Source organism: Limulus polyphemus, unplaced genomic scaffold (genome assembly GCF_000517525.1).
Source record: "Limulus polyphemus unplaced genomic scaffold, Limulus_polyphemus-2.1.2 Scaffold940, whole genome shotgun sequence".
Lineage (NCBI taxonomy): Eukaryota > Metazoa > Arthropoda > Merostomata > Xiphosura > Limulidae > Limulus > Limulus polyphemus.
The window spans coordinates 252,055-264,282 of record NW_013666550.1 but is presented as its reverse complement, the minus strand read 5'-3'; the positions used below and the strand labels follow the sequence as shown (position 1 = coordinate 264,282).

The 12,228-nt window shown below is 34.1% G+C and overlaps 1 protein-coding gene across 3 annotated transcripts in view; it reads right to left on the bottom strand.

The window, feature by feature from the left end:
* Positions 1-12,228, bottom strand: part of LOC106461348 (RNA-binding protein Musashi homolog Rbp6-like) — a 225,102-nt gene that overhangs the window by 39,178 nt on the left and 173,696 nt on the right. For all 3 annotated transcript variants that reach the window (XM_022388247.1, XM_022388248.1, XM_022388249.1), the window contains one exon: positions 5,713-5,795. In XM_022388247.1, the coding sequence (XP_022243955.1) occupies positions 5,713-5,795 (83 nt within the window). The remainder of the gene's footprint in view (positions 1-5,712; positions 5,796-12,228) is intronic.

Below are 12,228 nucleotides of genomic sequence, written 5' to 3'. Positions count from 1 at the left end.
TGAAGCTCTCCTCTTCCAAATGCTCAGTTATATCTAAGCATTGGGCCATCTTTACACAGCGCCAGGTGTTTCACTGTCTGCCCCAGTGCATCTATTTCAAACAGTTATCTGCCTGAAATGCTTAAGGAAGCAATTCAGGTCTTCCATGTCAGTGGCATTATCTGCTTCTCTTTTTAATCATTGACCTATAGAAGTGATTAAAAATAACCTTCAATGGCAACTCTGGCCATCACATGACAAAGCCATTCATGACTCAAATGGTTTTCTGGTCCCAAAAACATATTAGAAAACTCAGCCAATTTGTATTGGTGCCCAAGCCCTCAACATTTTTCTGAATGAGCAGCTCTTGTTCTTTGTCAACAAAACAACTAACATAGAAAACAAATTACTAACCTGCTTTGCACGATCTTGAGCTGTCTGGTAACCCCTTGTGGTTCTAATAGCCACTTATCCTCTTAGGAAACTTTATAACTCCCACAGCTCACCAGCTCTATTTAGTGGTGCTTGCTGTCTCTCCTGGTGGTTAGACAGATTAGACTAATGTATTCTGTCTTACAGCAGCTTCTCCAGTTCTAGAGATCTTTCCACTCAGTCTCAGGATATTCAGGCTGCAAGCCATACAAACTTTAGACATGTTGAAGCTCAAATTCAAAGAAAGTACTCATTCAGTGGCTTGAAAGACCTAGGTTGAAGTTCTCCCTCATGCTTACACAGATGTTCAGATAGAGATTTAGACAACTCTTTGCACGAGCAATAAAAGACCAGCATCAAGAAAAGAACATTTCCTAAACTATACTACTCTTTCAGATTGCAGTTTCCCTTCAATGACCAATTTGTCCTATTATAAATAAGTCTTTGACCTATGAAATACAGTTTCAAAATTTCAAACTTAGGCTCAATGAGAGTGCAAAGAAGAATAGAAAAAATATACACATGTCAGAATTCAAATGTTTCCCCAAAACAAAGCCTGTGATCATGTCACAAAAATTTCAACCTCACTATATCATTCTGTGGTATTCACAGGTGCACTAATTTCTTAGAGGTAAGTGAATTAAGCACCCTAACAAAAAGTTTGAAAATTTATTGCCGAGTTTGATTTATGAATTTTAGCTATGATCAAATGAAAAACAAAGAAAGAACTGGACAACAAAGTTTCACCATACAATAAAATGTTTCATTTAAACAAAGCACAAACAAAAACACCAGATGGTATATGCACAACATGATCGACACTTGCACTCATTTCTCCTTCCAGTGCTGGGAGGAATCTGATTTAATTGAATGCCAGATTGAGAGAATTAACCAATACATGCAAACTCGATGAGGATCAACTCTCCCAGAATGAACAACCACCCACATCACTTGGTCACTCTCATTTTAAAAGAAACCTATACACCTTCATATGATTTATGTTGGAAGAAAAACCGTTAAGACAAGCCCAACTAATCTTATTTTGAATCATGCAACAAAGTAAAGCATTAATGAGAATGAAAGATGGATTAATGAAAGCTATGATGTATGACGTATGATACCCAAGCAGGTAAAGCATGACTCTTCCTTGGATAACTGGTGTGAAATTACATCAAATTAAGACTGATAATATATTTACCACATCATTTTATACGGGCTTAATACAGCTTTTGAAGCATGAAGATTAAATATATGATAAGGTATTGTGCTTCACCAGCTTAGATGTTATCCACTATTAAGCTTGATCTTTCAAACACAACTGATATAAACTACTTTTCTTAACCAAGACATTGTAACTCATCTGTCCCAATGAATTGGGGTATTAAGTGAAAGACCTTGTGATGTAGAAAACAAAGTGTAGTTGCGTTATATCAAGGGATGTTATATGTTATTTACTACTTCACTTATATAGAAAGTTTTGTTTAAAAAGATTGCTTATTTAGTTCCATGCTGTAATGGCGACAACATGTGATTCAGAAAGTCATTGAGATTGCCTTATTTTAATTGTTTTGTTCTCTATAGTAGATAATGTCTATTTTGCTTGAAAGGATATTGCCCTAATATAGAGAATCCTGCATGAAATGATTAGCATTATAATGTCCTTTGCTGATCGAGTTTGATGTTGTTATGAAAGATACAGTTGACCGATGCTGTGAGAGAACAAAGATAACGAGGTGACCCTATCGACTGGACAATGAAACCGAGTTTACCAGCTGAACCCAGGTGCACTCTCTTGGTTCAGTTCTTCTTGCTTTTCATTGTGACTAGTTTGTCAAAGATTCATTTTAAGGGGCCGAAAGCTAGCAAGCTATCACTGATCCAGTAGAGATGATCATCCATATGTCTTCACAGGTGCACACGCTGTTTTATTTGTTGTTGTGTATAAATAGAGACTGTTTTAACTATCCTTAAAATGTGCCCAATCTATTTGTTTTGCACACAAATTAAGACTCAGTTATCAACTACAGGAAAGATCTCACCATTTTTTAATATGAAATCTGCCATTATTTGCAGGTTTGCCTATCCGATACTTGTTGAGAGATCAGTTTTACCTGAAAGTACCACCAATAGATAGGTAGAAGAAATCTGAGCACCATGCCATCAGGATTTATTACAGAGTTTCAGAAACAATAATATGAAAACTAGTCTTTCCTTGAACTCTTAAATTATAGGAATTCTTTTAGTGAAATAATGGCACTAAATAATGGTTCTAACAACACAGATTTTTAATTGATATTTCTTGTGGCATAGTGCAGATAATATTTCGATTTGATCAACTTGAAATAGTCAAGAGCATATGAAATTATCAGTAGAAATAAAATTCACACCAGTAGCTTAGATATCATAATAAAATATCAACACGTGGTGTACCCAGTAATTTATTTTATTGTGATGGAAATATTTCAGTCATGTTCAGATTGAAATATTTTCAGTTTTACTGAATATTTTCTTAATGTTCAGTTATTACAAGAACCAGCATTAACGCATGCAAGTACAGGCTTTATGTGTACTAGAGAAGAATCGGAAAGTAATACCCATGTGGAGAAAACTTTGTAATTCATGTCAAAAGCTTATACACGATTTGTAAATATAAGTTCCTAAGGAAAGACAATGAAAACATTGTTGAAGACTAGCAGTCAGTTAGAATATGTGGGAACCGTATATATATTCTTAGTATACATTTCTGTGGGTAAGGTAGGGCATGAGTACACATTAAGCCCATAGACAGGTTGCTTAATATGTCTACCATAGAAATTAGGGGTGTATACCACGTGTTAAAACCCACTTTATCCTAAACACTCGGATGAACTTTCCACCAATGGAATTTTCCTAACCTTACATTGAAGTCTAGACTTTTGTATGGAGGATCGAATTCTGGAGGTTATGGCTGTCTTGTTCTTGAACTAGCCACCATATGTTTCATCCCTTTTTGCTGAGAGTTCCCGAAGTCTTTTCCCTTGCTTGATAGATTGTTAGGCACAATTGAAACCCATTGCAGAGAGACACCAGCTTCACTAAAACTGTCGACCAGGAAACCAAATGATGGTCAGCCTTTATGCTACCAAAGAGAGTCACAGCAAGAGCTCACGAAGAAACTGTCACCAGGAAGCTGCAGTTCTGTACCACTCTTTAATAAATTGTGTAAATACATGTATATATTGTTAATTGTGTTCTTTACTTATTTATTATATTTTTGCCATTTAGTTCAGTGTGTGTATGTAGATATTTTAAAAGAAAGTTCTGGTATACGTATATGTGTGTGTGTGTTAAGTTATTTAGATTATGATTTGCATTTTAATTGTGTAAGGGTTTCAAGTTTTTTCATTTTGTCATTTATTGTAAAATTGGTTAAGTGTGCTATCAAGTGTTTTGTATTTGACTAATTATGTTATGATTAACGTAATCGTTAGGTATTAGGGTATTTCTTCCAGTAAAGGGTTTTCATTTTGTTTAAGTTTCTACACAGTCTGTTGGACTACCCCGTTCTAAAAGGGTAGGTATTCAGTGTTAAAGTTGTTTTTTTATTGTATTTCATCGATGGTAAGTTATTTTTGGTATGCACATTATTATCTTCGTTGAATGATATTTTTGTCTTTTTAGTGTGTAATTGCTTACTGCTTTTCTATGTTAAAGGGTACTTCGCGTGTTTCTTTGTTAAAGGGTCTTATTTTGTTGCCTTCATCGATAAAGAATATTTTTGTGCTATGTATTTCAGTGATGAAGAGTTTTACTTTTTGTATTATTGTATTTTTGTATAAAGTAATTTTGAAATGCGAAAAGTTTCTTTTGTTCTTAGGTTTCATGTAGTGTTCCATTTCATATGTCGTAATAAAGATTTGTTTGACTATTGTTTTTCCCGTAGTAGGATAAATTCAAGTTTTAGAGCTTGTCTTTTATTATAACTATTATATCATGCGATTGTAAGTCATTGTTAAAGGACTTGGTTTGGTATTATTGTGATTAAGTGCAATTCATTGTTAAAGGATTGTGTTGTCCAAGTAAAGTTACGCGATCATGACGATGTCGCGAGAGTAAAGTTGATTGGTTTTAAGATAAATTTAATTGTTAACTATGGACAAGCCAGAAAGACAAAAGGGAGATAAAGTGTGATATGCAGGTATATCATATGTTTTCCACCTGTTCTAGTTATATAGACATTTTTAAACATTGGGTTATTTAGTTTTCAATGGCGAGACTGCATAGTCCAGAAAGTCGTTAAGATTATTTTGTTCTCTATAGTAAGTAGAAGCTAAGCCTATTTTGTACTAATGTATGCGAGTGTGATGAATACTTGAAGCTAAGTCTATTTTGTACTAATGTATGCGAGTGTGGTGAAAGGAGAAGAAAGCGTATTTCATACTTGTTTTTGACAGTGGTGAACATTTATTGAAAGCTAAGCCAATTTTGAAGGTACAGTTCATGTATTTTAGAAACAATTATGAAGTGCCCTACAACGTTCAGTATGTGTCTGACATCTTTATAACATCGAGTCAATAGTTTAATGGAAATAATTCTGCCAAAGAGTTTCCTTTCATAGATAACAAATACAACACATGGATTTAACGACATATTATTCGAATAAAGATTTATTGATATATAGTTTCCTCTTTATGTCTGATCTCAAATGTAGCATAAAAAATGTGCATTTTTTTGAAACTGTAGACCTGTTTCATCAGTAGATCTTATCTTCTAAAATGCATTAACTGACTCCACGAAAAATTCAGTGTACAAAACCCGATTAAAGAATTTTTCCTTTGCTTTATGGTTTGGGGTGGTTCATCAACTATGTGATTTCCGGCACACGTCATCTAATTCAATGGTTTGTGATGATAGTGGGCGTGTTGTGGATCGAAAAGACGTCAGTATGTCGGCACGGTAATGGTTATATCATATTATTTTATTTCTTATGGTTTGCTTTTATTTTGATTCATCTCCGGGTAATTGGAGCGAATCCATTTCATCTATCATACCGTAACTAGTGTGGTCATAATTCTTGCACCACCGTTCTTCGTATATCTGTTGGTCAGGTTAACAAAAGTCGTTTCATTAATCACTGAATAATACAAACAAATTTGAAATTACAGGATATTGAAATAGTAAAATTACAGGGAACTTTATAATACCTCTGAACCAAGCTCATTTAAAGAATTTTCAATCTGAACTTGGTACATCCTTACTATGAATTGCGTAAAAAAATAACAATAAAATTTTCACAAGTAATTGACGAAGTTATTTACTAACCATTTTGTTGTTTATTTCGTGGAAATGAATTTCACAGATTTTGTCCACAACATCTTCATTTGCAAACGTAACGAAACCAAAACCTACAGAAACAAAGTAAAAATATAATTTATGAAATTATAATTTACGGCAAGACTGTGGCGATAAATTCACTACTTACATATCTTTTCATGAAGTTTACATAATAAATATGGGTTTGTAAAAATATTTGTATTTCCAAATAGCGTAAGTCATCGCCAGTAGACCAAGTAGCTTTATATAAGTAGATTGCTAAACAATGAACATTCTAAGCAAATGTAACGAAACATATGTTCTTCCTCTATTATAGTTAATTTACGATTGCTACTGAAACTTTATAATTGCATTGTTAGAGTATTTTTTCTGTAAGCAAGTTTTTTTGTACATTACTTCACAGTTTTTTTTCTATTTGGATAAGTATATCATATTCCGGGAAGCTATGTCCACAATAATAACTCCAGTTACAGAAATGACAATAGTGTCTAAAGCCTCATGACAATTTCAATGACACAGCAGTAGTTAAGTCTGGTATTATTTCTGGCGTCAAATACAAATATATTATAAGTTAGAGCTGAAAAAAAAATCCAATGAAACAGTAAATTTATTAACCAAAACTGTTTCAATGTTATTAGTAGCTCTTCATTCAACAGTGGGCCAGTATTTCAAGATTTGCTAGAACAAGTCTCTCAAAATTACAACACAACTGATTATTTGAACCCACAATTTTGAGGTTTAAAATTGAACCTAGGTTTTAATTAAAGGCTATTTAACAATTTTAATAAGAAAATAGACCAGTTTTGTTATAAAAACGTTATTTTGTCATCATCAGGTCCCCAAAACCAAACTGACTTAATCCTCATCAGGATCATATAAAAATATTATCTGTATTATGATTAAAAAAACTAGTTTTTTGATAATCTAAGTAAGAAACATTAAATAAGAACCTAAAGTTTATGATAAGATCACTCTAAATTGCATATTTTTGTTTACACTATTCTTAATTAGTCCTTTACGGATCTTAAATCAGAGGAATGTGTAAAAATATCGTTTCAAATATATATTTTATCATTTACATGTCATTGCTTAGGAAGCTTTTTGTTTAGTACCAGAACCTGTCCACTGGGTTGTACCATGGTGGCAGCCAAAAGTCTATCTAAATGCTATTTTATATGCAATGCACAAAATTTAATATTAGGTGCTAAGTGCCGAAAATTGCCAAAACGATGGATCTATAGATCTTGTACTTGTGATAAAAATATTGAGTCTATTAGGCTATAGCCGTATTTTCCCCATTCCTCTCAATTAATTCATTCTTATGGATTTGAAATCACATCTGCGTAAAAAGAGCATATTTCTTTCAACATCTGAAATAAAAACAGACCACTTTCGTTGGGAATAAGGTTAGAAAAACACTATTTTTATTACTGTCATTTCACAATAAAAGACCGGTATTTTCCTCAACACGATTATGCAAACAAACTACTTATGTTATCATTTGCAGTGAGAAAAGTGTTCTTGTGATTACTGGGGGGAGAAAAAAAAACAGGCCACTTCTGTTACGAACATAATCGAAATCATAGTTTACAAAAACATACTTTTCTCCGTTATTTACAGGAAAGGTTTCATAAGAAAGACCATAAAAAATATTAATATCTCCGATTTCTTTCTTTGTAGATCTGTAACTATGCTTGTTTCGTTCGTAGAGAAACCAATTGCTTAGGAATACAATATTGTCGTGACCACCGCATTTATAGCATGCTATGTAGAAGTAGTACTTTTACAGTCGCAAATAGCTGGTACAAGCAAGCGAAAAAGATACAGTAAGGAAAGGATATCATTATGTGTAAGTGAATTGAGACAAAACTTTATATTTTTAAAGAAAGGTTTAGGTAGTGTGTTCAGCACAGAATCTGAAACGTCTCCAAAACTAACAGAAGACAGGAGCAGTCCATATGAAACTATTCAAGAAATCTCTTTCCCCAAAATAAAATCAACTTCAGATATTCTTATATGTGTCTTATTACGTATCTTAGACAACTAAATCTGTCACTTTAGACATACATTTGCAGACATGTTGAAATCTCTTAGAGTATTTTTTAAACCAGTGTGTATGAACAACGAAAGCAAGAAGGCTAAAGGTATTCGAGATCAGGTGTTAAAGATAAATACTCTACCAGATGGAACGCATTCTGAGGTGTTAAAGATAATTACCCTAATAATAATAATAAATACTCTACCAGATGGAACGCATTCTGAGGTGTTAAAGATAAATACCCTAATAATAATAATAAATACTCTACCAGATGGAACGCATTCTGAGGTGTTAAAGATAAATACCCTAATAATAATAATAATAAATACTCTACCAGATGGAACGCATTCTGAGGTGTTAAAGATAAATACCCTAATAATAATAATAAATACTCTACCAGATGGAACGCATTCTGAGGTGTTAAAAATAAATACCCTAATAATAATAATAAATACTCTACCAGATGGAACGCATTCTGAGGTGTTAAAGATAAATACCCTAACAATAATAATAAATACTCTATCAGATGAAACGCATTCATACTCAATAAAGTGTCACATAAGATAAAACGAGTGGTCATCTAATGAGCAGAAAATTGTTTGTTCCCCACCCCGTTCGCATGAAGAACAGTTTGATGAATACAGTTACGTTGGGAATGGTTCAGGGAAAAAGTTGGTCAGGTGGCATTGCGTAGAATACTTAGAAATTAAGATTCAATAACTAGTACAGTTGGCACAGTTCTATAATAATAAAAGAGTCTGTCTGTGTGTGTGACCACCATAGCTCCAAGAGGAAAGAACTTAGAGTTTTGAAACTTTGCAAGCATATTAAGAGGATCCTGAGAGTGTGCACCTCGTATTATGTTTTTCGAATTAACAAACAATTTGGCCAATACTTTGCCCAATAGAACTTAAGCCCCATAATTCTGCTTTCTGAAGGTCTAGAGAAAAGTATCATTATTTTCTAATTCTCACTTACTGAATGAACAATATATGGAGGTATTCTACCAAATACTGATTATCAACACAAACATGAGAAGAAAAATACAAATCTAAGAATTGAAAATAGGTTTAATTGAACTAAGTATAGGAAACGGCAACAAACAACGGAAAGAAAAATATGAATCAGAGAATTCGGAGAATGAAAAGAATTCAAATAAAAACACAGGAAGAGAAACGAATCTGAGAAGTTAAATTAAAACTATTTGCTTTTAAAAAGAGTTGAATTGACTTAAGTTCGGGAAATGGCAACATACAAGTCAATTAAAGAATTGGCGCATTGGGGTAACTGGAGAGGTAATTAAGATAAAAGAGACGATTGATTGGAACATTGAGGCCTCTGTGAATCATGAGGGGACCTTTGAATTCCGCAGCAAAACGTGGGTATTTTATGCTAGTTGTAAATATAGAGAGTAGTTCGTGAGTGATTTCAAAGACCGGCCAAAACACTACTGCTAATCAGTTATCCGATATTTATTGCTGTATTCACATATAAAAGTTCGTCCTAATAGATGGACAGATCAAAAATAGATGGATGGAAGGACAGACGAATGAAGGGATAAATGAACAGATAGGATATGATAGATAGCTAGATGAATGGACATATATACAGAAAAGTAGACAGATATATGGATGTTAATACAATAATTATTCAGTTACCCATTCATGCAATATCTGTGGGTAATAGAACATTCATGGTTTGATGTTTCTCTCTAACAATAACTACCAAAAGCTGCGTGTCTTGATATTTTGCACTATAAATTGTGTTTATTATATAATTACACCATGCACTATATATTCCCCACCGATGTTATAACACGACCTAATACCAATTTTGTGTTTCAACACAGTTGGCAGATAACTAATTAATTATGTAAGAAAAAAAGTATCATACTATTAGCTAAACGGCTCCAAGAAGTTCTGAAGGCCTAAATACGTAGTGCAGCAGGAAAAACAACAACATACTTTTGAGTGCACAGAACTATAATCCCTAAGAAGCCATATGCGCGTCATACATTGTAAGTGACAAAAACTACCAACACATTTTCATATTAATTGTTTCGGAAATTAATAAATGACGAAGAAGTATAAGACATTATTATCTACGTTGATAGATTCCTGTGACAGCTGGAATTCACATTGTTATCTACGTTGATAGATTCCTGTGACAGCTGGAATTCACATTGTTATCTATGTTGATAGATTCCCGTGACAGCTGGAATTCACATTGTTATCTATGTTGATAGATTCCCGTGACAGCTGGAATTCACATTGTTATCTATGTTGATAGATTCCCGTGACAGCTGGAATTCACATTGTTATCTATGTTGATAGATTCCCGTGACAGCTGGAATTCACATTGTTATCTATGTTGATAGATTCCCGTGACAGCTGGAATTCGAGTCCCATCTCGAGCGGAGTCCTATGTTCAATTAACTTTAAAATAACAAAACAAAAAGTAATTATATCTGATCAAAACATTTTACACGTACAAAACAAGGGAAGTTAGAATAATGGAGTCAGTCATATAAAGATGTGATATAAAAAGAGTCAAGTTATATAAAACAGTCAACTCTGTAAAGATGTAATACAAGCGTCGGTAAGTTAAACTAGAAAAAATAGCGAATAATTGGTTTCCTTTTTTATTGTAGCTGGAAAAGCAGCAACATTAACATAAAAATGGAGCCAAGTTTCCCTAGTTTCTTAACTCACCTACTTTTACATTACATAATTATTGGCTGTTGTTTTTTTATATTTCACTCCTTATATGCCTTAATCTTCATTCTAACTTGGCTGATTTTGTAATAAAGCATATGTGACAAGATAAAAACAAAAAAACAGTGTCATTAAATCATAATAAATTTTTATAACTTCTTTTCTTTCTTGTTCATGATTGATATACACTGCCACGTACATTTAATTAAACTTCGAGAAAGAACTCGCGTAAAATCCATCGTATAAGCAAAATGAACCAATAAATACAATTGATTCGATTCGCGTGTCTTTGAGTTGAAATGCTTTGTTTTTATAATGATCTTTAGTTGTGAAGAAAAATGCCCTTGTGTAATGGTTTATTTCACATATGTTCAGCTGTAGCTGAGTTGAAATTAAGAAACGGACCTTGTTGAAATCAGATCTGCCCAAATATACGATCCAAGCGCCCTTTTTAGCCCCGTAAACTGTATTCTTATTACTCTCGATGGAGCGGACAACCACTACAGGGAAGGTACCAGAAGAGGAGAACCCTTAATCAATAGTAGGTATACGCTTGCCTCTACCACACGAAATCCGGCGTTGCTTGTCTGGTCGTCATGGAAACAAAGACAATGATTCTGCTCCACTGCAGACAAACCTTATAATTTGAAGAATTCAAGCGTAAGTTACTTTCACAGAGATATGGATTGCAGGAACTCTGTGTTACTGAGCATTGAACAGTCCGATTTCAAAAGCCTATAGTAGTGTTTCGTTTAGGAAGCCCTGATCTTTCATTCTGTACTGTAAATTAAAAGTTCTCTTAATGTTGCTTCACGAAATATAAATAATCACTAGCGTAAAGAAGCGCAAGCCGTAAAGAAACCTGGAGATGTTATCTGAAATATTTTTTTTTTACAATTCATTCAACGGCAGTGATAAAACTAATTGTGAAAATTCATTATAATAGCAGTAACATACGTTAAATGAACTAAAATAGGGATAGTGGCGTTAAGAACATCAAGACTGTGTAACACAATATTTAAGTTGTCAAGTGGAGTTTCTTGAGAGGTGATTCTTTTAGATATTCACTCAAAACTACACAATGGCTACCCGAGCTAGCCGTCCCTAGTTTGTAAATGTCAGACTAAGCTACACAATGGCTACCTGAGCTAGCCGTCCCTAGTTTATAAATGTCAGACTATGCTACACAATGGCTACTTGAGCTAGCCGTCCCTAGTTTATAAATGTCAGACTATGCTACACAATGGCTACCCGAGCTAGCCGTCCCTAGTTCATAAATGTCAGACTAAGCTACACAATGGCTACCTGAGCTAGCCGTCCCAAGTTTATAAATGTCAGACTATGCTACACAATGGCTACCCGAGCTAGCCGTAGTCTGACATTTATAAACTAGGGACGGCTAGCTCAGGTAGCCATTGTGTAGCTTAGTCTGACATTTATAAACTAGGGATGCTACACAATGGCTACCTGAGCTAGCCGTCCCTAGTTTATAAATGTCAGACTAAGCTACACAATGGCTACCTGAGCTAGCCGTCCCTAGTTTATAAATGTCAGACTATGCTACACAATGGCTACCTGAGCTAGCCGTCCCTAGTTCATAAATGTCAGACTAAGCTACACAATGGCTAGATGAGCTAGCCGTCCCTAGTTTATAAATGTCAGACTATGCTACACAATGGCTACCTGAGCTAGCCGTCCCTAGTTTATAAATGTCAGACTATGCTACACAATGGCTAACTCAGCTAGACCGCC